This window comes from Staurois parvus, unplaced genomic scaffold (assembly GCF_062004578.1).
Source record: "Staurois parvus isolate SC_StPar_1 unplaced genomic scaffold, SC_StPar_1.0 ptg000299l, whole genome shotgun sequence".
NCBI lineage: Eukaryota > Metazoa > Chordata > Amphibia > Anura > Ranidae > Staurois > Staurois parvus.
The window spans coordinates 9935028-9962387 of NW_028318095.1; the positions used below are offsets into that span (position 1 = coordinate 9935028).

Below are 27360 nucleotides of genomic sequence, written 5' to 3' on the forward strand. Positions count from 1 at the left end.
GTATCGGGATGAAATCCTTGGATCCATTGTCAGACCCTATGCTGGTGCAGTGGGTCCTGGGCTCCTCCTGGTGCATGACAATGCCCAGCCTCATGTGGCGAGAGTATGCAGGCAGTTCCTGGAGGATGAAGGAATTGATACCATTGAATGGCCCCCACGCTCGCCTGACCTAAATCCAATAGAATAGCTCTAGGATATCATGTTTCGGTCCATCCAATGCAGCCAGGTTGAACCTCAAACTGTCCAGGAGCTCAGTGATGCCCTGGTCCAGATCTGGGAGGAAATACCCCAGGACATTATCCTTTGTCTCATTAGGAGCATGCCCTGACGTTGTCAGGCATGCATACAAGCACCTGGGGGCCATACAAACTACTAAGTACCATTTTGAGTTGCTGTAATGAAATGTCATCAAAATGGACTAGTCTGCTGCATCATTTTTTCACTTTGATTTTCGGGGTGGCTTTGAATTCAGTCCTCTGTAGGTCGATCATTTTCTTTTCCATGGAGCATCCTTATGTTCCTAATACATTACCCAGTCCATATCAGTATAGATATCCAGCATGATATGTTTACCCATTGAGATCTGATGTGTTTTCAAAGTATTCTTTTTTTTTTTTGAGCAGTGTATTTTTAGTGTATCTTTTTGTTAATGGATGTTTTTTAGCACATACTGTAACATTTAGCATTTTGTTAACCATTAGCCGCCTGGCCTATAGCCGTTTGGCGGCCGCAAAAATGCTGTAGATTTCCGGGGTATACGCCATTTGGCGTCCTCCCGCACATGCGCAGTTTGAGCAGTTGCAGAGCCGCGCGATCTGTCACCGGCCGTGTACCTCGGACACGGCCGATGACAGATCTGAGTACCGGCCCCATTGCCGGTACCATGTGACCTGCTGTGACCAATCACAGCAGGTCACATGACAGTTGTATACAATGGATGGCTTCATTCATGCCATCCATTGTATACTAGTGCCTAGCTGTGAATGGTCACAGCAGCAGGTCACATGCACATGTCATGTGATTAGCTGTGGCCAAATCACAGCTAAGCACAAAAAAAAAAAAAAAAAAAAAAAAAACCCTGAATGAATCGATGTCATTCAGGTAAATGCTTGCTTATAGAAAAGTAATTCTTTGCTATAAGCAAATTGGGTAAAAAAAAAAAATACTGATCACTTCCCCAAAGTAGTACAATGTTACTATGGCAACATTGTACTACTTTGGTCATAGTAAAATATGAACAAAAAATCTTAAATAAAATTAAAAAAAGTAATAAAAAATTAAAAATAATAAAAAAATAAAAGAATATATATATATATTTTTTTTTTCATACTGTCACCAGTCAGTGTCCCTGTTCACCGCTATGCCAGTTATATGATGACGCTGTACTGCACTGGTGACAGTATGTAAAAAAAAAATAGTGAAAATAATTTTTTAAATTTTTTAATTTTCCGAAAAATTATGACAAAAAAAATACAACTTCAAAAAACTCGCCATTCCTCTTATGAAGTACGTTGGACTGTCTACTCTGCAAAAAGGGGTCATTTGGGGATATCTGTACTATTCTGACTTTCTTGGACCTCAAGAAATTAGATTGGCTGTCAGTACTTCAGGATTGATCAATATTCAGATACAGTAAATCCCATAGTTTGTGAACTCTATACCTTTCCTACAAACTAAATAATACATCCTAATTTGGGTTATTTTCACCAAAGACATGTAGCAGAATACATCTTGGCCTAAATTTATGAAGAACAATTATTTATTTGTAAACTTTTATAACAGAAACAAAGAAAAACGTGTTTTTTTTTCAAAATTTTTGGTCTTTTTTTGTTAATTTAGCAAAAAATAAAAACCCCATCGGTAATTAAATACCACCAAAAGAAAGCTCTAGTTGTGTGAAGAAAATGATAAAATTTTAGTTTGGGTACTGACCGCGCAATTATCATTCAAAGTGTGAGAGCGCTGAAATGTGAAAACTGGCCTGGGCAGGAAGGTGTAAAATTGCCCGGTATTGAAATGGTTAACATAAAAGAACATCAAATGACAAAAAAAATTACTGGAAAAGACACAGACTACATTTTTCTTAATTGTTTGTTTTATTTATCTTTAGATTTTTTTTTTAACTTATCAGTATGCACTCCCTGTTTTCAGCAGTTCAGCTCTCACACCTGTACAGCCATTTAGACCACAGTAGTTTTTACATTACTGCTATGGGCCTGTTGATTAGGCAACAACTTTGTCATTACTTAAAGGAGAATTACTGTATATCCAAAGCTTGTGGCTAAAGCTTGCTATTGGTTGTTGTCACAGAGTCTCTTCAGGCTCTGAAAGGATAATGACTTTAATGTCAGAATCCACCCAGGTGCCTGACCAGCAGCTGACTCGGCCTCTCAGCATGCAGCTCAAAGTCTGAGCCAGCCGCTACCACCCCCTCCACAGTCCAGCACTCCAGTGAGCGCTGGAGGGCTAGAGCAGAGAGCTAGATGAATAAAAAAAGTTTAAATATTAATGATTAGGGATATAGAAATAAATATAATCAACAGAAAAATAAGAGGTAAGGGGAGAAGGGAATGAAGAAGTCACTTAGGGTTGATTAGGATAAATGAAGGGTTAATAAGGGGTTAGACAGAAACACTTTGTATTTAATTTTTTTGACAGCAGCAGCTATTACAGCTGCTATTGAAATCCAGCAGGTGCAAAGAGAGGATTGGCAGTGGGGCAGAAAGACAAGCCTGTGCACTTTGGTTAATGTTTTGGGGATGTGTAGCATTTCTAAACAACTGTTTAGGAAGTTAACTTTAACAAACTAATTTAGAGGCATTAGAAAATGTGAAATTCATAATTTCACTACAAAATCAGACACTCTCCTCTATTCTTCAAGTTATTGGACTTTAATGTAGTGATACAAAGGGATATCATTTCTTTCAATATCTCCACATCTAGTCCAAGTGTGCCTTTTATGTATATAATGTCAGATCTTGTTTGTGGGATATAGAGGCTAGCCAGTTAATTGGGCTAGTAGGGGCACAGCAGAAGGTTTATTTGGTTTTGGCTAGCTGCTAAGTGAGTTGGGAATTTGTGTTTGTTGTACGTTTGTTTATGTTTGTCCCTTTCATGTGCTTCTTGCTGCAGAGGCTAGCTATAGGTTGGGGTGGTTGTTATTTGTTTGTATAGTTGGTGAATTGGTGCGGGGTTGCACTGGATACTTTCAGTTACCATTGTGCCCTTGTTGGTTGTCCTGTGCGTCCCTGTACCTTTAAGGAGTGGGCTCCCTTCAGGCAAACCTTCCCTTAATATATCCACTGTTATATGTGCTCCAGCTTAGGAGAGGTGGGATCGCAGTACAAGGAACCTTGATGTGGCCACTGGGGCTTACACATACACTATATTGCCAAACGTATTGGGACACATAGGCACATGAACTTTAATGGCATCCCAGTCTTAGTTCGTAGAGTTAAACATTGAGTTGGCTCACCCTTTGCAGTTATAACAGCTTCAACTCTTCTGAGAAGGCTGTCCACAAGGTTTAGGAGTGTGTCTATGGGAATGTTTGACCATTCTTCCAGAAGTGCATTTGTGAGGTCAGGCACTGATGTCGGACAAGAAGGCCTGGCTTGGATCCTCAGCTCTAATTCATCCCAAAGGTGTTCTGTCGGGTTGAGGTCAGTCAAGTTCCTCCACACCAAAATTGCTCATCCATGCCTTTATGGACTTTGTTTTGTGCACTGGTATGCAGTCATGTTGGAGCAGAAATGAGCCATCCTCAAACTGTTTCCACAAAGTTGTGAGTATGAAATTGTCCAAAATGTCTTGGCATGCTGACGCCTTAAGAGTTCCCTTCACTGGAACTAAGGGGCCAAACCTAACCCCTGAAAAACAACCCCACACCATAATCCCCTCTCCACCAAACTTTACACTTGACACAATGCAGTCAGGCAAGTACCATTCTCCTGGCACATCCATCGGATTGCCAGACAGAACCGTGATTCATCACGTCTCCACTGCTCTAGAATCCAGTGGCAGCGTACTTTATACCATTGCATTTGATGCTTTGCATTACACTTGGATGCAGCTGCTCAGCCATGGAAACCCATTCCATGAAGCTCTCTATGCACTATTGTTGTGCTAGTCTGAAGGCCACACGAAGTGTGGAAGTCTTTAGCTATTGACTCTGCAGACAGTTGGCAACTTCTGCGCATTGTGCACTTCAGCAGTGCTTTACACCACTGCATCTGACCCTTTGCAGTGCACTTGGTGATGTAAGGCTTAGATGCAGCTGCCTAGCCAAAAAAACCCATTCCATGAAGCTCTCTATGCACTGTTGTGCTAATCCGAAGGCTACATGAAGTTTGGAGGTCTTTTGATATTAACTCTGCAGACATTTGGCAAATTCTGTGCACTGTGTGCTTCTGCATGGGCTGACCCCGCTCTGTCATTTGATGTGGCCTACTACTTCGTTGCCGAGTTGCTGTTTCCAGTCGCTTCCACTTTGTTATAATACCACTAACAGTTGACCGTGGAATATTTAGTAGAAAGGAAATTTCACGGATGGACTTATTGCACAGATGGCAATCTGTCACAGTACCATGCTTGAATTCACTGAGCTCCTGAGAGCGACCTATTCTTTCACAAATGTTTGTAGAAGCAGTCTGCATTCCTAGGTGCTTCAATGTATACACCTGTTGAGGTAAATGGAACACCTAAATCCAATTATTTGGAAGGGTGTCCCAATACTTTTGGCAATTTCGTGTATGTTTGGAAATGTGTGCAACTAAACCTGTTATTTTTAATATGAACTATTAGGGTTAATTTGGTTTTGTTGCAGGCTAGCTGGTAAATGAGCTGGGAATTTTTGTTTGTTTTTGAGATACAATAGAAGATAATTACCCTGAGGGGGCAGGAAGTAAAAATCTGGCTTTAGAGTATAAGGGTTGGAATAGATTATACAGGCCTTAGTCACTTTCACTTTAATTCACACAGCTAAAATGCCATGGCAAGGATTCCTATTAAAAATAAAAAAAACATGACTTATAATTTCACTCAAGTCCAATGAGAATAAAAAAAAATTATTACATGGTTAAAAAAATGCCTTGTCATTGTGTTAAAGATTTGTGAAATGAACACATTGTTCTTTTTTGGAATTTTACCAGGAGTGAGAATAAGTGTGCACTAATTGTGATGCCTTAACAACAGGGAGCAATGCGTAATAATGTATTCTGAATTTTTTTGTTTCAGATGAAACACATCAAACCTCATGTAATAATGGATCTCCTTGTGGAAAGGTAAATCAGCAAAAAGAATAAAGGCGGATTTAATAGATGCCTCCCCTGAGTAGGATGGTTATACTCTTTTATTCCAAGCCTGTTTGCCCCTGTATCCAGTGTACTGTTTTCTCGGCATCTGTCACACTGGTGACTGGTGGTGGAGGACTCATGGGGGAAGCCTGGAGTTGTATGTGGCCCAAAGTGATGAGGGAAAACAGTTTCTAGAGAATGTGCAATGTTACAAACAAGCAGCATGGTCTCTAAGTAGACTGAATGATGCTCTTCTTTGGCGAGTTTTGGAGGTACAGTAAAGATAGAGTCTTCAGAGCATGCTCCTCTGGACATGGTGTGGAGAACTGGAGGTGTTCTCTCCTGAAGGGTGTACACAGTCCCTGTTGAAGGAACCTACCAGGCAAAAGAGAACTCCTTTTGTAGCTTTGTGTAAAGATCTGCTACTGTGCACATGGCTTCTGTAGCAAATGTATATACTCTGAGCCTTCAGGCTGCTTTGACATTCTCATTAATTTATTTGAAAGGAAATGTCATTTTAACTTTTGACAGGCTATAATATTGCTAGAGTGTTCCTCTGCAAAGAGTTTGAAACTGATAGGATGGGCTTTATTTTTTATTTTAATACATTTCTTTAAAGTGTCATGCCAGTCACACCTGGATGTTAATTCTGTTAATTGCAGCACAGGGCAGCACAGTGGCTAAGCGGTTATCACTTCCACCTAACAGCACAAGGGTCATTGGTTCAAACCCCAGCTATAGCACTACCTGCCTGAAGTTTGCTTGTTCTCTCTGTGCCTGTGTGGGTTTCCTCCCGCACCCCACAGACATGCTGGTAGGTTAATTGGATCCTATGTAAATTGTCCCTAGTATGTGTATGAATGTGAATTAGGGACCTTAGATTGTAAGGGCAGAGACTGATGTGAATGTACTATATATATATATATATATATATATATATATATATATATATATATATATAAAGTGCTTTTGACAGTGCTATATACACACACTGGCCATTTAATTAGGTATACCTTGCTAGTACCAGGTTGTACCCCCTTTTGCCTTCAGAACTGCCCTAATTCTTCATGGTATAGATTCAACAAGGTGCTGGAAACATTCCTCAGAGATTTTGGTCCATATTGACATAATAGCATTATGCAATTCCTGCAGATTTGTTGACTGTACTTCCATGATGCAAATCTCCCATTCCACCACATTCCAAAGGTGTTCTATTAGATTGAGAGTTGGTGACTGTGGAGGCCATTCGAGTACAGTGAACTCATTGTCATGTTCAAGAAACCAGTTTCAGATGATTTGTGCTTTGTGACATGGTGCATTTTCCTGCTGGAAGTAGCATCAGAAGATGGGTACACTGTAATCATAAAGCAATGGACATGGTCAGCAACATCACTCAGGTAGGCCATGACATTTAAACAATGCTCAGTTGGTACTAAGGGGCACAAATTGTGGCAAGAAAATATCTCCCACACCATTAAAGCACACTACCGGTCTGAACTGTTGATACAAGGCAGAATGGATCCATGCTTTCATGTTGTTTACACCAAATTCTGGTCCTACCATCTGAATGTTGCAGCTGAAATCAAGACACATCAGACATCAGGCAACATTTTTCCATTCTTATATTATCCAATTTTTGTGAGCCTGTGCGATTTGTAGCCTCCGTTTCCTGTTATTTTGAGTTATTGTTGCCTTTCTATAATCTCTAACCTGTCTGCCCATTCTCTTCTGACCTCTGACATCAACAAGGCATTTTTGTCCACACATCTGCCGCTCACTGGATATTTTCTCTTTTTTGAACCATTCTCTGTAAACCCTATAGATGGTTGTGTGTGAAAATCCCAGTAGATCAGCAGTTTTTTAAATACTCAGACCAGCCTGTCTGCCACCAACAACTATGCCACATTCAAAGTCAATTAAATCCCCTTTCATCTCCATTCTGATGCTCGGTTTGAACTTCAGCAAGTTATCTTCACCACATCTAGATGCCTAAATGCATTGAGTTGCTGCCATGTGATTGGCTGATTAGCAATTTGTTTTACCAAGCAATTGAACAGGTGTACCTAATAAAGAGGCTGGTGAGAGTAAGTACCTGTAATAAATAAATAATAAAATAAAATAAATAACTGAAGTATACAATAAATGTTATCAATACTGATTGTCTGGGTCTATTTGAACTAATTATATTGCTCTCCATCCTCACCTGATAGTCCATTTTCATCTAGTGATAACCCCTTTATATTAATGCAACATAGAAAAAGGTGTGGATACTAGCCCTGAATACTAACAAACTAATAAAGCTTTATGGGTAAAGACGCACTACTATCATTTTGCAAAATAAATGTAGAATTTTAATTATTATTGGAGTACAGTTGGACTTTGGGTTACATTCAATTTTCCTGTACTTGAGTTAGATGAAAATGGCATTAATGCACGTGTTTTTAATTTCTCCACTTTTTAGAGCAGTTTTGCTTTTAATACTGACCCTCCAAATGCCTTCAGTAGAGTTTCCATGTCTTCAGCCTACTCTCAGCATCAAGGATCTTTTAGCTGGGAATCATCTAAAAATTTTAAGGTCAGTGTGACATTAATGTTGTCTTTTTTGTACAATCTATTATTTCCCTGCTAATGGGGTAAATGTGGTCTGTAATAACCAACAGAATACACCTATTATCAACTCAAGGTAGGTAAAACACTGAAAGTTGATTGCTGTTGACCAGTATGGGTTTATACGCTTTGTACAATCTTCTTTTCTTGAAGGAACGCACAAGTGATATAGTTTCTTGAAAGAATAACCCCCACCCAACTTCATTGCATTACCCCACCATTCTGTATTTCAGTTGCTACTGAGATTCCAATCCTTGTGCAAATTCTGTGCTGGACTGTGTTACAACTTACAGAGTGTTGAATGCTTCCTACTGTTCCTCACATGAGAGTGTTTGAACCAGATAATTGGTGATCAGGCCTAAGAGGAAGAGGTGGATGTCACAAGCTGCCCCATACCTGGAAGCATCATATAATTCCCAAGGGCTGCAGTAGAGCAGGGAGACAGTGCTGCAAAAGAGTATAAGTGGGTCCATTCAGGACAAAATTACAGATTGTCTTTACTTCAAACAACTATGGGACTCACAGGTGGCTTGTGGCACCATGTCTTGTTAGCATTAGGTAGTTACTTAGATCATGTAACAGGATGTCTTGGGACTTTTGAGGTGCCAAACAATACACTTAAAACAATCTTAAAATAATACTTTTTATTTAATAAAAATCCAAAACCAACTGTCCACCTGTGAGCCAATACAGTGAATTCTCTGCAAACACAACCCAAAAATATTCAATAAACATATATTAAATCAAAAAAATTTTTTTTTAGGTTGGCAAACACATCACACCAACTCTTACAATAGTGTCAACCAATATATAGCTAAATATCGTGCTGCGCTCCTCTTTTATTATCATCAAAAACACATTGATTACGTGTAAAAAATAAACTAAAATAAAATCTAATATAAATAAAGTGTGAAAAAAACAAAATGTGAAAAAAACAAATGTCCACTGTGCTTTTACAATCCCTTTATACTATGGAAATAAATGTATCATTGTATATCCAGAGACTGATACATAAGAGTCCTCTTTCTTTTTGAGAAATCTGTGCTAATTAGATGAATACACTCCAGGTTCCAAAAACGTTTGCAGCATAAATACAGCTCTATCATGCGCTCACCTCCATCTCCAGCCTCAACAGGCTAAATCACGCAGTTTATCCTATAAAAGGATGAAGTATGCTTGGCTGCTTATCACCTTCAAACAATCTCTCCAAACTGCAGTTTTCCTGGTTAACCTGGTGTCACTCCTCTCCTCATTATCTTGTATGGATCTATGGGTGTGTGGATGGTTGGATGAATCTTCCCTCCTTCTCCCCTCCAGGGGAACAATCCTCCAGAATTACTCCAGCAAACTCCAAATATATAATTGCAAAGAAAAACAGAAGATAGTGCTTTATCCTTATAAAACTCCTTTTATTGCCAAACTCTGTCTGTCACACTCACATTTTCATTAAAATTAACAAGCCTTTAAGAAGAAAAAGTAGCAGTGTGTTAACACACACTGTGTCTGTACTCGCCAGAAAAGCCGACTGCACGCGGTGACATCAGAGCCCCTCCCCTACGCGTTACGCCACCGGTCACGTGGCTTCATCAGGGGGAAATGATTGAATAAAATCATTTTATTTAATAGTTGATTTTTTTTAGATTATCCAGTTGTAATAAAATTCCTTACCCATTTAAAGAAAAAGCATTTGCTAACACTTTTTGTTTACATACAAAAACCTGTATTTTTTTTTTTTTGATAGAAAATTACTTAAAACTCACAAACATTATATATTTGTTTTAAAGCAGAGGCCCTAGAGAATAAAATGGTAGGTTTTACAGCGATATTTGAGCAGCGATTTTTCAAACACACAATTTTTTCAGAAAAAATAAACTTTTTTAAATGCAGAAAAACACAATGTAATATCCAATTGTTTGATAAAATAGAAAAGATGATGTTGCCCTGAGTAAATGGATACCAAACACATCATGCCTGTGCAACGGTGACAAACGATGTTAATTATATTATCCATAGGTGATGCTTTAACCACTTCCAGACCGGACACTTTTACCCCCTTCCTGACCAGGGCAATTTTCAGCTTTTAGCGCTATCACACTTTGAATGACATGCAACACTGTACCCAAATGAATTTTTTACCATTTTTTTTAGATAGATAAAGCTTTATTTTGGTGGTATTTATTCACCACTGGGATTTGTATTTTTTTTGCTATGTAAATGAAATGTCCAAAAATTTTTTAAAAAAGTGTTTTTTTAATAAAATTTTCCAAATAAATAATATTTCATTATAAATCTTAGCCAAAATTTATTCCGTTATCTTTTTAGTAAAAAAAAAATCCAAATTAGTTTATAAGCAAAAATTATAATTTTTAAACATTTTTTTTTACATTTTTATTTTATTTTTTAATATTATTATTTTTTATTTTTATTTTATTTTTTTACATACTGTCACCCTAGCAGTACAGTGTCACCATGGTGACACTGTACTACTTGTGAGGGGTGATAAAGATTTTTTTTTTTTTTTTTTTTTTTTACACTGATTGCTTTTACACCCATATAGGATGTAAAAGCAATCATTTCTCTTTCTCTCTGTGTGCATTCCTGCACTCATTGAGAAATGCAGAGTGAGCTGTGACTGGTCACAGCTTGTCACATGGTACAAGGCTTTTGTGAATAGCCTTGTACCATGTGACCTCTGTGATCATTCACAGATTTCACACATAGTAAGCAATGATGTCAGAAGTGACATCTTGCTTACTACTTTGCATGTGATCACTGATTGGCCAATCAGTGATAACATGATCGGGACCTCGTACACTCCGACGATCGGTGTTTCACTGTGTCCGGAGGACACAGCGGGCACCGGATCGCGGTGCTGCGCGCTCCCAGGGAGCGTGCACAAGCAGGGTGCGGGGAGGCCGTTTATAGACGGCCACCCGACCCTGCAGTGCCACTGTCTGGCCGTTTATATACAACGGCCGGTCGGGAAGTGGTTAAAAGCATTTTTTGGTTACTACTTTAGACTTATACAGGAGGTCTAGTGCTAGAATTACTGCCCTCAATCTGACAATGGCGCATGCATTCGCCTCTGTGCGTAAGCATGGTTGATGGAGGCATTTTAAAAAAAATCTTTTTAATCAGTCGCTAGGATTGCTTTTACAAGAAAGCTAACCACCAGCTGAAAAAAACAATATCGAGGTGATGTCTGCAGCTGCAGGCATCTTCCTAGGATAACCACTTGAAGTCCAGCCACATACTGGTATGCAAGGACATACGTATTACAGTAAAAATATGATTTCATGGAAAATATAATATAATATAAATATAAGTAAATCCCTAAATGTTTGTTATATCCTTTATGTTATATGATATTATTAGGCATACTGTCTACCTTTTCAGTATTACAGTCACCCAATCATATTATGAAAGAGAGGAGTAGTCTTTTCCTTGACACATTTTGCAGTAATGTTTTTTTAGGAGGTTAAAGGGAGGTTAATATTGCACAATTGCCCTTACGGCCATCAAATAAAGGATTCGGTGAGACAATTAGTTCCCCCTCAGTGGAAGGATCTTGGATATTTTTCAAAGTCCAAGGTTTGTGAGCATGCAAAAGGTCTATTTGATTCACAAAGTGGGTGCCTATTTAGAGTACAGATATAAGTGTAGAGCCACCTAAGAGAGTGACCGCGGATTACTAGCAACATCCAGCGGGTGGAGGAATATCTGGCGTGACCTGACCTTTTGAAGCTACCAGTGGATCTAGTGGAGATAATTTATCTCTAAATGTGCAGTAACACTGTGCATCTGGTGAGTGCACAGCCTTATCCTTTTCACGTTCACTGCATGGAAGCAGCACTTTGAAGGAGAAAAATTGTCACAAAGACTGTTTTTGCACCGCATGTTACTCTGCTTGTGATATAATTATTTTTATAATTTTTTGGGATCACATTAGTCACTTAACCACTATATATCGATATCTTGGACGTTTTATTTAAACATTTGTGTTATAGCGCCGCATCCATTATATTTCAGATATAAGTGTTTGTCTGTCTGTCAAGTTGGTATCTTTTTGTTGGACATTATCAGCACATGATGATCCCAAATTTACTCCCAAAGAGTGATGATAGTACCCAACACAACAACTTGGCAGACAGACAGCCATTTACTGTATATCTGTGCTTGTTAAAGAAACCTGCTTTGGGAATATTCAAATAGATTTTTAGGCATGCTCAGGGGTGCTTCCACTGCCCCTTGTGGGAGGCACAACTGGTTTGCTGAAACCTCTTTTTGATAGTTGGATGGGCAATTGTGCAGTGTTAACCTCCTTTTATCCTCCTGAAGAAACATCATTGCGAAAAGCAATTTCATCATATGACTGGGTGCCTGGAATACTGGAAAGATGGATACTATGCCTTATACTATGATATAGTAATATTAAGATATGTAGAGGATTAGTCATCTAGAGAAGGCTGTTTTGTTCAACATTCAAGATGTATGTTTATTGTAAGGCCCCTTTCATGTGATTGGTCCATTTGGGTCCTCCTGTCAGTATTCCATGTGGACCTGATTGGACCCTCCATGGAGTGGAGGGTGTTAACGGACTTGTGTCTGTTTATACCCACTTAACTTGAATCTGATCCGATATAAAAAAAAAATGGAAGGGTATCTGTTCCACTCTGTCTGGGCAGATTAGATGGGATTTACACCCGACCGCCCATAGAGCAGAGCAAGCTGTATCTGTGTCTGCTGTGCATAAGCAGAAAGGACACAAATCTGTCATCCGCCTTCTCTGCTCAGAAGGGGATCAACGGACAGATCCCCTGCTGAAAAGGGCCTAATAAGTATGACCTTTTATATGTTATAAGGAATTTTAATAAAATTGTGTTACTTTAAAAGTGTCAACTAATAGATAAAAAGTATACTCACAGGCCGCTATATTAGCCACACCTTGGAAGTACCAGGTTGGAACCCCTTTTGCCTTCAGAACAGCCTTAATTCTTTGTTGCATAAATTCAACAAGATGTTGTAAACATTCCTCAGAGATTTTGGTCCATATTGACATGAGTTACTGTTACCTCTTGAACCAGTCTGCCCACTCTGACATCAACAAGGCATTTTTGTCCATACAACTGCCACTCACTGGATATTTTGTTCTTGTTTGGACCATTCATTGTAAAACCTAGAGATGGTTGTGCATGAAAATCCCAGTAGATCAGCAGTTTTTGAAATACTCAAAACAGCCCTTATGGCACCAACAACCATGCCACGTTCAAAGTCACTTAAATCCCCTTTCTTCCCCATTCTGATGCTCAGTTTGAACTTTAGCTAGTCATTTTCCCCACGTCTACATGCTTAAATGAGTTGCTGCCATGTGATTAGCTGATTAGCAATTTGTGTTACCAAGCAATTGAACAGGTGTACCTAATAAAGTGGCTACCGAGTGTTTAATGACAATTTTGTGTTAGGTGTAGTCGTTTGGCCCCTCAAAATTCCTTAGGCATTCTGGTACATAATTTAGGTAACATTCAATACTATTTTAATAATATGATAACATATACTTATATCAAAATTGCTATGTGTTAATGAATGGAATCAGACAAGGTTAAAATATATCTTTAATGTTCCGAATTAAAAATGTGCTTGCAGGTAAAGAACAAAGATATGCAAAGAAGAGAGCTATTTCACTGTGAATCGGTAGGCCAAGTGTTCTGTAATGAGTTCTATCCTCTTTGGAACTCCCAGAATCCATCATATGGACAAACAGAAACCATGCATTGGGGTCCTCATCTGTTCTGGGAAAATGTCACAGCTGAGATGATAAATTATGACAATGGACAGCATGCTTCTGACAGCTATGATGGTTTTGCATGTGTGAGTGAGTTCCTGCTGAAACTCACAAACCAAGAAAGACTAGAATTTCAGCCAAGTATTGATAATGAGCGTTTTAAATGTGTGAATTCTAAACATGGACTGGTGGTGGTAGCTGTTACTGGAACCATTTTAAGAGAAGGAAGATCCTTTGGCATTTTTGAACAGACGTTTGGACTAATTCAGTGCCCGCAAACAAAGAGTTTAAAGATTAAATTTACTAAACTTAAGACTAAATACTTTAATCATATGGAGAATTCCATTACTGCCCCCCCCCTGGATTATACCACAGAGCAGTTGGAGAATATGTGAAAAACAATAATTACCGCAGACCGTTGTGGCGTGAAAGGGTCCTTAGGCTAGGGCTACATTGGTGAATATCTTGCTACTAACAGATTTAAAGCAGAACTAAAGGCTTAGTACTCACCTGTCTCACAGTCCTGCACCAGCACTGGCTTCTTCTTCTGAGTGCCAGTTTTTGGGTCTTTCCATTGCCCGATGGGGGATAACATCACACCTGTACATGCACAGGAGCTATTTGTCCCAGCCCGATTCTGTAAGCTGAGCTGCGTGTGCACAGCTCAGTTTACAGTGCAGGAGAAGACATTGATTAGGCACGTAAGGGCATTTTATTCCTGAAAAGATAGTGAATGTCTCTTTCTCAATAAAAGCCTGTCTCCCTGTAATTTCTTACAGCAGAACTTCAGTTCCGCTTTAACTATTCACCTGAATAGTCTAGAGCAGGGGTGGGCAAACTTTTTGACTTGAGGGCCACAATGGGTTCATATATTGGACCCGGGGGCCGGACCAAGAGTAGATGAATGATGTGTATGTGTCATCCATAGTAAGTATAGTAATATTCCCCCATAGTAAGCATAGTAATTAATCCCCCATATAGTAATTCATCCCCCATATAGTAATTCATCCCCCATAGTAATTCATCCCCCATAGTAATTAATCCCCCATATAGTAATTTATCCCCCATAGTAATTCATCCCCCATAGTAATTCACCCCCATAGTAATTAATCCCCCATATAGTAATTCATCCCCCATAGTAATTCATCCCCCATATAGTAATTCATCCCCCATAGTAATTCATCCCCCATATTAATTCATCCCCCATAGTAATTAATCCCCCATATAGTAATTCATCCCCCATAGTAATTCATCCCCCATATAGTAATTCATCCCCCCTATAGTAATTCATCCCCCATAGTAATTCATCCCCCCTATAGTAATTCATCCCCCCTATAGTAATTCATTCCCCATATTAATTCATTCCCCATATTCAGTCCCCAAGTCCCCCCTGTGTCAATTTACTTACCTTTGCTCCGCACGTTCCTCTCGCCGTGTTCCAGTCTTCAGGGCGGACTGTGAGAGAAGCCTAGCTCCCCTCACGTTCGTCACGCTGCCCTGCCTACACACATCCTGACAGCCATCCTGACAGTATCACGCTCTGCGGGCCGGATTAAAAGGTTCGCCGGGCCGTATACGGCCCGCGGGCCGTAGTTTGCCCATTGCTGGTCTAGAGCTATGCTGGAGATATTTAGTAGCTCAATCTTTATACTGAAACTGCTAGTGGGTTAGATGTTAGGTGTAGCAAATGATGGAAAAGCAATTGGAACAAATGGCTTACCATGGTGTAGAATGCACACAAAGCATGTAGTAGCCATCTGTAGCTCCCAACGTTCACTGATTTCGAGGGACTATCCCTGATTTGGAACAAAATCCCTGTGTCAATCTTTCCTAGAAATTAACTCATTAGCAATTTTAGTAGCAGGATTGAACTGTGTAAACTCGTCTGTGTGGGGCTGCTTAATTGGAGTGGGTGGCCCTGCTATGTTCTACAAAATTCAATAGTACAGCCCACCTTTGGCAAAGAAGCCTGCTGGAAAATTTTTGGCTGAACAGCGGCTACACCTGTTCAGGTATTCTGTCATACTTTCAGAATACAATAGCCTAGCAGAGGGTTTAGCTCGAATCATACTCTATAGCATGGACAGAAGAATTTGTTGGACATCTTCCATTCAGAATGCAGGCCAAATAAAAGAAATTTACCAGGGCATGGCCAGCTTAACTCTAGACTATTTAGTCCGTTGCCTACCCCCACCCAGTAAAAGACTGAGGTTAAAGAGTAGCCTTGGTCTATAAAAAAACATTGCAGCCTGACTTTATGCATTTGGCGACAGTTTGCTCTGTTCTATAAAGCTACTAGTGATGTTCTGTTATAGTTTATAAGACACTTTACAATTTGTTAGAATGGTATGAGGGTAATATTCTTCTGGAGCTTCCACCAGCCTACAAATTCTTTCAGAAACACAAACCCTTTTTTAATGAGGCTTGTGTTGCCTAAACTGCCAGTTCAGGTCTCTATACAGTCTAAAACTAATGTGGAACATTTTCTTGGATTCAGAACCAAAGAATCAATAGTAAGAAAAAAAAAACATTGTACATATTATTGATTCCATGTAGCAGGAATGTGTCACTCTTGTGAGACAAAACCAATATAAATCTTTTATTAAAAGGGGAAAAATAAATACATAAAATGTGAACTCCTGATCTCTACAACCAGCAAAGCCACTTTCAGCCCTTTCACTGCCAGAGCTGTTTTTGCATTTATTTTGCACACATGCTGAAAAAAATCACTTTAGGCCTGAAGATTACATAAAATCCCCCAAAAGTTATATATTTTCTGAAAGCAGACACCCTAGAGAAAAAATAGTGGTAGTTCAGATTTTGTATGTCTCGCGATATTACTGCAAAGGTCTAGGAAACACAAAATTTCAGTAAAAAATAGGGCACACAAACATAAAAGATGAGATAACACCAGGTAAATAGATACCACACATGTCAAACCCTAAATTTGCGTACTCCCGTGAAATGGTGACAAACTTCAGTGCTCTATATTTTCCTTAGGCAACACTTTAAAAGCCCCCTAAAGGTCCTCAATTTAACGTTACGGGGGAGGTCTCGTACTTGAAATATTGCCTTCACTCTGACATGCACAGCAATGTGTTGCATGTGTATCACAATAGGCGCCCCTGACACACACATCTATGTTTGTATGTGCGTATATGTGGGGGTGGGGAGCCTCAAAAAATTTGGGGGATTTTATGTGCTTGGGTGTAACTTTAATTATTACAAATGTGTGTTGATTTTTTTGGTGAGAGGTTTTCTTTAATGGCTTTCCTGTTCTCCACTAAATGTAATGCAATGCAGATCGCGTTGCAATACATTCTTTCCTGACCATGTACATTGCTCCTGGGTCAGCAACAAGGATGGGAGGAGAGTGGATGTGTGTCTGGGGGGTTGCGACATTTACCTTGGGTTTGTGGAAGGTAATTGAAAATGGGGATTTAGACTCTTGTCTCTTAGTTACTATTACTCTATATTGTGCTGCCACATAGAGACCTTTGTAGGAATGTCTCCAATGCAGCTCTGTACTGCCTGCCTGTTATAGATTGTCTTATGCTTGTTATATACCCCTTTACCATATTATTGACACTGTAAATCTATCAGGACATCACAGTGGCTAAATGGTTAGCACTTCTGCCTGGCAGCAATAGGGTCTTTGTTTTGAATCCCAACCATGGTACCACCTGTTTGGAGTTTGCATGTTCTCCCTGTGCTTGTGTGGGTTTCCTCCAGGTACTCCCATTTCCTTCCACACTTCAAAGACATACTGGGAGGTTAATTGGCTCCTGTCTAAATTGACCATAGTATATGTAGGTGTGAATGTGAGTTAGGGACCTTAGATTGTACACTCCTTGAGGGTTAGGGACTGATGTGAATGTATAATCTATATATGTAAAGCACTGCGTAACTTGACAGCTCTCTAAAAGTACCTGTAATAAATAACAAATAAAATCTTGCAATCATACAAAAAACTTCAAGTTACACATTACTGTGTGTCTGATCATTTGGTTGAAACTTAGAGAAGCAGCACAAGGAGCCAATAAGCTGTTCTGCATTCTGATAGGAGGTTATAGCAGAGTGAAAGAGGGATGCGTTTATCTGATACTATTCCTTTTTACTGTCCTGTGACAGGCTGGAGGTGGGACAAGACCTGAAAGTGTTACTAATTTACAGTAGAAAAAAATCAGGTCTCCTACCCTGCCAGACAAATCCATTGGCAGGTAACTCCCTTCTTTAAAATTGTTTTTGTTTTTTTGTTTATTATTATTTGTACTACTTATTTATCCAGTGATTTAAGACATTACTTGACAAAGTATAAATGGAGATACCAGCTATAAAAATTAAAAGGAGACACACCAAGTGACATTTTAACTGAAAAAAAGACATGTATTGTCTTAAACAGTGATAAAAACAGTGTATGCATCAGTAGGATAACCACTGGAAGACTGTAAGCACACAAAATTAAATGTCATGGATCATACAATCTCAGGAAAGAACACATATGACGACACAGCAGAGGAGAAAGTAGTCCATTCAACCCAAGAGGATTCAATTTTATGTCAGATCATAGGCATTAAAGCAGATATATGTGCGTCACTAAAAAATCCAACCATATCAGCAAAGCTGCAAATAGAAATTTTAGTCAACAATTAAATGGAATGGCATTGCAACCTCACTTGTTGAAGTAAGCAATCTTAGGAATAGACACATTTTCTTCAGGCAATGTAAGGCAATGGATTTGCAGTGTCCTGTTTCACTGTCCTGTTGAGATCACGTGAAGGTATTTATCCAGTCAATCACAGGCTAACCTGCATCCAAGAGTGCATTCATCTTTCTCTATAGCTACCAGCAAACATTTACAGCGTGGCAGCCCACCCCACCCCACCAAAAATCCATCCTACATATCTGCTTATCAATCGTTTTTACCATGCTAACACATACATTGGATTACTAGGGGTCTGTTTCTACAACTTTAGAGATAAATAAATACTGCAAACTGTGTTTCAACAGGAAAACTGAAAGCAGAATTCTGAGGCCAAGTCATAGCTGACCTATGGTGTGGCCTGTAGGAGATATGATCAAACCAGAATAGGACAATGTGCCACCTGACCCATTTCCAGTGCAAAAGTCAGTAGGCCTAGTATTAAAGAATTAGGTGAGTCAGAAGGAGAAATGGCAATTGAATGGAGGACTGAAAGTCTTAAAAGTTAAATGCATAATGAGGTGTGTGATAAAATGGACACCAATGGGGGGAGTGTGGCCTGCCAGGGACCAAGATGGCTGCCCTATCCTGCAGCTCTTCTACCATGTAGACGTATAGCGACACATAGCAACTTCTCTGCACTTTTATTTTAGCACCAGAGGGGATCCATTGCTTGGTACACCTGATGGGCACCTCCAGCATGAAGGGGAAATCCACTGCTCCACACTACCTCATGGAATTCTTTCCTGCCGTGGCCTCACAAGCATCCGATTGCAGACACAAGGCTTTCCCCCGTCTCATAATATTATGACAGCATGGAGGAACAGGACACCAGGGGCGGACTGACAACTCATGGGGCCCCCGGGCAATAGGGGATCATGGGGCCCCTGTGTCCTTGCCCAAACTCAAAAAAGCCTATGAAAAAGGTACCAGGGGCATCTCATGGGGCCCCTTACTGACCCCGGGCCCTCGGGCAGTGCCCGAGTTTCCAAATGGTAAGTCCGCCCCTGCAGGACATGGTGACTGTGCTCACTGAGCCATTCTCACATTCAGCAGGAGACAGAGGTAAGAGGTCTGCACCAACACTAGCACAATCTCCAGGTAAGGCCCCACAATACAAGAAGCAGCTGTGCTGTGTTAACAATCAGGCTATTATAGATGAAGAAAGCCATGATTCCTTAGCAGCTGTCCCAGCAGGAGACCAGCCAGCATCAGAGCACACAGTTAAGCATAAGATGTGAATGTACAATATATAGGTGTAAAGCGCTGTGTAAATTCACGGTGCTATATAAGTACCTGTAATAAATAAAAAATAAAATAAAAATGCTGATTACACTGCAAAAAAGAGATTCAGAGGGAGTTGTGCTCTTCCGCCTCTCATCTCGGAAACAGGATGGACCAAGTGGAAGAACGCACGGATGAGTTAGAAAGGCAACTCCAGACCAAAGTGTATAATGAGCTGGTATATGCGTTTGACCAGAAAACTCAGAAACTACATGCTATACAGGCCAACCTGGCCGATTTCAAAGACAGATTGCTCCAAAATAGCGTCAAGTTTGGGGGGTTACCTGAATCAATCAAGTCCTCTGATTTGACAACTTACCTTCATCAAATGTAGTGAAAAAACCTTACGCGCTAATATAGATCAAATTACAAGTGCATCTATAGGTGTATCAAAATAGCACACCCAATATATATAAATATCTGCTATAACACAAAAAACCCTGTCTCATATGTGGGCAAAATCAATAAATAAAAAAATCAATAAATAAAAAAATCACTTACAGTATTCACTATTTTTTATTTATTTATGTTTTGATGTGTAGCGCTGCACAGTATTACTTTTTACCTTCATCATTTGTTCCTCAAGCTCCTACTGTATTTTACCACTGCAGATTGGATTATAGATCATGTTCATAGGATCCTCAAACCTTCACATTTACCTGCAGACATTTCCCATGATGTGTTGGCATGCGTACACTTCTATCACGTTTCTTGAGACACTGACAAGCCAGGGCAGTACAAATACCCCCCAAATGACCCCTTTTTAGAAAGTAGACAGTCCAAAGTATTTAGTAAGAGGCATAGTGAGTTTTTTGAAGTTGTAATTTTTTCCCACAATTCTATTGAAAATGAACATTTTTCTTTTTTTGTTCTACAAAATTGGAATATTATTTCTCCCACATGGCAAATGCATACTTGCAACTACACCTCAAAAACACGTTATGCTACTCCTCCTGAGTATGGGGATACCACAAGCATGAGACTTTTTTACAGCCTAGCCACATAGAGAGGCCTAACATGCAAGGAGCACCATCAGGTGTCCTAGGGGGTATAAATTACACATTTAATTTCTTGACTACCTATTACAATTTTGAAGGAACTGGAGCACCAGGACAATAGAATTACCCACAAAATGTTCTATGAGGCATAATGAGTCTTTTGAACATATCATTTTTTTACACAAGTTTTCAGAAAATGTGGAAAGAAAATGAAAACGTATTTTTTTACACAATGTTGTCCATTTATAAGATATTTCCAACACATAGCATGTACATATGAAAAATTACACCCCAAAATACATTCTCCTACTTCTCCTGAGTATGGGGATATCACATGTGTGAGACTTTTCTACAGCCTGGCCACATAGAGAGCCCCAACATCTAAGTAGCACCTTTAGGCCTTCTAGGGGCAAAAATTACACATCTAATTTCTTGACAACCTATCATGTTTTTGAATGCCTTGGAGCACCCAGGCAGTGGAAACACCCACAAAATTACCCCATTTTGGAAAATAAACACTCCAACGTATTTTTTGTGAAGCATAATGAGTCTTTTAAACATGTCATTTTTTTCCACAAGTTTTCGGAAAATGTGGAAAGAAAATGAAAATGTTTTTTTTTTGCACAGTCGTCCATCTATAAAGTTTTCCATTTATAAGATATTTTCAACATATAGCACGTACATACAAAAAATGACACCCCAAAATACATTCTGCTACTCCTCCTAAGTATGTGGATACCACATACGTGAGACCTTTCTACAGCCCGGCCACATGGAGAGGCCCAATATTCAAGTAGCCACAATGTATTTTCTAAAAGGCATAATGAGTCTTTTGAACATTTAATTTTTTTCCACAAGTTTTCGGAAAATGTAGAAAGAAAATGAAGAATGTATTTTTTTAACACAAAGTTGTCATTCTATAAGTTATTTATAACAAATAGCATGGACATACCAAGAATTACACCCTAAAATACATTCTGCTACTCATCTTGATTATGGGGATACCACATGTGTAAGACCTTTTCAATGTCTGTACAGATTAAGTGCCCAACATTGCAACAAGTGTAACACAAAAATCAATGCTGTTTAGAAAACAATGTAAACAAAAGATTACCTGTTGTTTGAGGAGAGCATTGGTCCAGGTCAGTTCAGGCAGCAGGCTGACATCCAGGCAGCAGGCTGGAACAAGGTCCATAAAAAGTCTTGGGTCAGTACAGGCAGCAGGCAGATATATGGTCAGCACAGCCAAAGTAAGGTTAAGGCAGCAGGCAGGAACATGGTCCATAAAATGTCCTGGGTAATTTCAGGCAGCAGGAAGAGATATGGTCAGCACAAAGTTTGTTAAGGCAGCAGGCAGGAACATGGTCCATAAAATGTCCTGGGTTATTACAGGCAGCAGGCAGAGATATGGTCAGCACAGCCAAGGTATTTGTCCAGGCAGCAGGCAGGAATATGGTACATAAAATGTCCTGAGTCATTGCAGGCCGAAGGCAGAGATATGGTCAGCACAGCCAAAGTTTTTGTCCAGGCAACAAGCAGGAACATGGCCCATAAAAGGTCCTGGGTCATCACGGGAAGTAGGCAGAGATATGGTCAGCACAGCCAAAGCATTGGTCCAGGCAGCAGGCAGGAACATCAGGCTTAGGGCCTCGGTCAGGTAGGACCAGTGCACAGGGGTAGAGGCTTTGTCCCACCCAATCTCTTCTAATCCTCTGGACAGACCCGGAGGACATTACAAAACTCAAAGAAAACCAAAAACTGTTTTACTCTACTCAGAACTCTACTCTGAAGTCTCTCACATATGTGAGACCCCTGTGTTATCTTGAATCTTACTACTACAGTAGCAGGGCAATCCAAATGACAGGCAAAAAATATGGTCCATTAACAGGCCAAGGTCAGTCCAGGAAAGAGGCATAAATGTGGCTGATAATCCAGACAGCAGGCAGAAGCATAGTAGATAAACAGGTCAGGGTCAGTTCAGGTGGAAGGCAGAAACGTGGTGGATAAGCAATGCAAATGTCAGGCAAAGACATAGTCAATAAATAGGCCGGGTCAGTAAAGGTAGAAGGCAGTAGTATGGTTGAGGCAGCAAGAAAATGATCAGCAGAGATATTGAAACAGGGAAATGGCAGGCTGCTATTTTATTGACGTGTGAAATTGTGCAGTCTCCGATGCACAGGATTGGTTGGGAGGGACATAGGGGACAATGAAAAGTTTTATCTCTTCTAATTCCTTCTCTGCTGCATACCTGACATCTTTTTTGTCATCTTTGACCTGCTTCTGTTGATGGAATGCTCTTAGGGAAGTGAAGCTCATGAAGTCTGCTCATAGAATCGAAACAAATGCTTTCTGGGGGGATCCTTGTTAACAGATAAGGGACATGACAATTTCTTATATAAATTGAGGAAGGTGGTGGATCTTTCTGTGGATTTGGTGTAGGTGACATACGCATTATATAAATAGGCAAATTAATAAAATATATTGAAACTTTTTTATACCAGAAATGGGACCTTTTTGTTGCTAAATAGGGCTGCAACACCTGATTGTTGAAATCCACCCCCCATGTAGAGAATATAATCTTGGATGTCTGCAGGATTTTGAATGGGACCGTGTCTTCCAGTAATTTCCACCAAGGTGTCCTTGTGGATGTTGTACAGGATGTAAATGTCTCTCTTATCCTTCCACTTCAGGGCCAGTACTTCATCATTTCTTAGGCTTGCTGATTCCCCCCTTTGTAGCCTAGTGTTCACTGGAGCTTGTGGGAAGCCCTTCCTGTTTTTTCGGAAGGTACCACAGGCTAAGGTTTTCTCTCGGTACAGGTGTCGGAAAAGGGGCAGACTGGTATAGAAATTGTCCAGATAAATGTGATAGCCTTTTTGGAAAAGTGGATAAGCCAGGTCCCAGACAATTTTTCTAATTGTTGCAATGTAGTTTGGGCTTTCAGGGGGCTGGAGCTGGGAATCTTTGCCTTCATATATGTGGAATGCATACAAATATCCCGTGGCTCTTTCACAAAGCTTGTAGAGCTTTACCCCATATCTGGCTCTTCTACTTGGAATATATTGATTAATTCCTAGCCGGCCAGTGAAGTGGACAAGGGATTCGTCTACACGCGTTTTTATCGGGGACAAGAAGTTCAGTAAATCTTTGGGGGAAAAAATTAAGAAGTGGGTGAATTTTGTATAATTTGTCATAGTTGGGATGATCTCTGGGAGGGAACTGAGTATTGTCACTGAAATGCAGGAGTCACATAATCATCTCATAGTGTGACCTGGGCATTACAGCAGAATAAATTGGCATGTGGTGGATTGGGTATGTGGACCAGTACGCATGTCTTTCATTCTTTTTTGTAAACCCCATGTTAAGGGTGAGGCCCAAAAATAACTTAATTTCCTCCAAACTAAGAGGTCTCCATTCAGTAGGATGGACATAGGATGAACTGGGGCTGTTAGTAATGAATTATGTGGCATAAAGGTTTGTCTGGTCCACAATAAGCTGAAGTAAAGTGTTGGGCAAAAATAAATACTTGATGAGTTGGAGGGTAACCATAATGGGTTGGCAAGAGCATCTGGGAGGTATTTTTGTGCCCTGATTCTTGGGGGTTGATGAAATATTCCAGTGCTGGTACTGGGTCATTCATCTATGGGTCTAGCACCATTGGAGTTTGCCGATTGACCATTGGGGTGTATTGCACTGTTAGTGGATGCCTGGTTTTCAGGGCGCGGTATCCTTTTAGGAGGGACCCTTTCCTCCTCTGATTCAGTCACTGATCCACTACTTTTGATTGGTTCATACACTGAATCAGAATTGGACAGTGAGAGCTCCCTGCTGCTCTCATCCATCATACTTAGAATTGTGAACACCTCCTCACTAGTGTGAATTTTTTTTGACATGGCTGACTCTGGGACAGGTAGACTGCTGATGGTGGCTGTAGGAAGGGTACCCTGGTGATGGTGGCTATGTGACGGTACTCTTCTGATGGTAGCTGTGTGACCTGGCGGTTTCCAGCATCCTGAACTGGGACTTTGTCCGGAACCAAAGTGGTATGCCATCATTCCTGGATCACCATTATTCGAGACAAGCCTATCAAGCTACCTCCGTAGACACTGGTAAGTGACATACTTGTTAAGCTATTTATTTCTTCCTATGGCCTTGAAAAACCCAACAATCCTTTGTTTTGTAAGCTCCCACCACTCTTACTGCTGTAAAAGTCCATGCTCGATACCTGTGCCTGAAAAAAATCCTCATAGGATTGACTCACCTTCGCATCGTCCAAGAGTGCAGAATTCAGCTTCCAGGTGCCCCTCCCCCTAGGTGGTGTATCAGGACCATTCAGTCACAGACAGGATACAGAGATCGGAAAACTGCACTGCCTGACACACTGGTTCTGTGAAGGTGAAGATGGAGTTCCCCTCTAAAAAACCCAATCTATTCTATTCTGACTAGCACCTTGCTGAAAAGTCAATCCCGTGTCGTCTGGGCAGCAACGAATGTGCACATCAACCAGACCTGCCTGTCTAGCTATTTCATAAAAAAAAATCCATCTCAGTCCAGCCTGGCTCTGTTACCTTTCCTGTCCTTAGTCCTAGTGACGGTGTTAAAATCACCATCGAAGACAACTTTGTGGGCTTTAAAAAGAAAAGGTTTGATCTTCATAAAGAGGCATTTCCTGTCCCACTTTATCTGGGGCCCATATATGTTAATCAGGCACAGGTTCTGCCACCTCATGGAGATGTCTAAGACCATGCATCTCCCCATTTCTTCCTCAATAATCTGCTAACAGGTTTGCAATGCCAGAAAAAAGTACCGTGTAAGGCTCGGCCACATGAGACCAGAAGGAGGGGCTGCGCCTCCACTCCTTCTTCGCCAGATGAATATCAGCCAAACTAAACAGCTTGGTCTCTTACAAAAAGAAAATATCATCATCAAACCTGCTGAGCAAAAATAAGGCCATGTTACAAACACTTACTGATTTTATGCTGGCGACATTAATGGTTGCCACCTTCAAAGGAGTTGGAACTGCCAGGATGACTGAGGTACATGTTTCTTAGCCTGCTTACCCCCCTCTCTAGATGGAGATTCTACACGCTTCAGTATCCCTTGTGATTCCTCCTCCATGGACGTCAGATTCCTCACCAGAAGAACCCTCACCCTCAAGCTCGGAAAACACCTCAAAAGCATTTGACACCTCCACCCTCACTGGTCCTGGAACACTGACATCCTTCCTCCTCCTCTGCCTCTTACCTGTTTTTCTTTTAGCCTCCAACCAATTGGCCGTAATATGTGTATGTATGAATGTAAGTTAGGGACCTTAGATTGTACACGCCTTGAGGGTTAGGAACTGATGTGAATGTACAATATATATGTGTAAAGTGCTGCGTAAATTGACGGCGTTATATAAGTACCTGAAATAAATAATAATAAATTCCATATCCTCATTTGACAATCCTGATGTCAGAACCTACTCCGTCAGGACATCCTCAGCCAAAATCCCCCCATTTACTTTTCTCCCTACATGGCCTCACAAACACAGATTCTGATGGGACAGAGACACTAGGGTCCCCTGGTACAACCACAGCCAACTCAGACTCTTTCCTATCCAGGCAAAAGAACTCAGCTAACTCTGGCTTATTGTGCATAGTCTCCAGGCACTGGCTACAAGGGTGGCCAATCTCATCACACAAGTTACAGTCTTACAATCTCTGGCCAGATGCCCTAGACCCTGACACTTCTACTCTGGACAGGAAGAGGAGAAATGACCTTTGGCTCCACATTTATTTCACAGCTTAGGTTGTCCAGGGTAGAAGATGGTAATCCTATCTCTACCAATAAAGGCAGAGGAGGGCAAATGCTGGACCACATTTCCACACACTCTCAACCTCATTGCCACTGACCATCCACCCGCCCCTGTTCCCTTTATCATCCACAATCTTTTAAAGGGACACAACATTTCCCCAAACATCCTCAACTAGGCCCATGAATCCTCCGGGGGTATAGATTAATTTCTAGTCAGGATAGTCACATTTTTAATCAAGGGTTGCCATGATATTACCTTGGGAACAAATCCCATCCAGTCTGACAGGCCACTAAACACATACTCACATCGAGTGATTCTGTACAGACAAAGGACAAATCATATTCATAGGACCCCCCCGGACTGATTAGAGCATAAATATCCTCAGCCAGGGGTGGACTGACAACTCATGGGGCCCCCGGGCAATAGGGAATCATGGGGCCCCTGTGTCCTCGCCCACACCCAAAAAAGCCAATGAAAGGTACCAGGGGCATCTCATGGGGCCCCCTACTGAGCCCAGGCCCTCGGGCAGTGCCGCCCCTGTCCTCAGCCTTATCCCAAGGCTAAGATCCTGCCCACAACCACTCTCCTGATAGGTGTAATACATCCTCCTTCCCACCTGATCTGTACCACATTCTTGTGTTTAAAGGAAAAAGATGTGTTAGGCGGCATACCCACAATTGGCTCCCTTCCAGCAGCAGCATGACTTTGTCCTGACATAGCTTTTGTATTGCTCCTACCTGGGACAGATGACACAGAATTACCAGGTTTAGCCACATTTACTGACAGATAACCCACCACTTGATCCTCCCTCCTCCCCTTCAGCATAGCAGTCCCTCTCCCTTTTCTCCCAGAAGTACCACAATTACCAACATTCCCTTTAGCAGATAAAGTCCTCT

At 40.6% G+C, this 27360-nt stretch overlaps 1 protein-coding gene across 1 annotated transcript in view; it reads left to right on the forward strand.

The window, feature by feature from the left end:
• Positions 1 to 14774, forward strand: part of LOC149457889 (uncharacterized) — a 72697-nt gene extending 57923 nt beyond the window's left edge. The window contains exons 9-11 of the mRNA XM_089682925.1: positions 5236 to 5282; positions 7756 to 7869; positions 13545 to 14774. Of these exons, the coding sequence (XP_089539051.1) occupies positions 5236 to 5282; positions 7756 to 7869; positions 13545 to 14078 (695 nt within the window). The 3' untranslated portion in view covers positions 14079 to 14774. The remainder of the gene's footprint in view (positions 1 to 5235; positions 5283 to 7755; positions 7870 to 13544) is intronic.
• The last annotated feature ends 12586 nt before the right edge of the window (positions 14775 to 27360 follow it).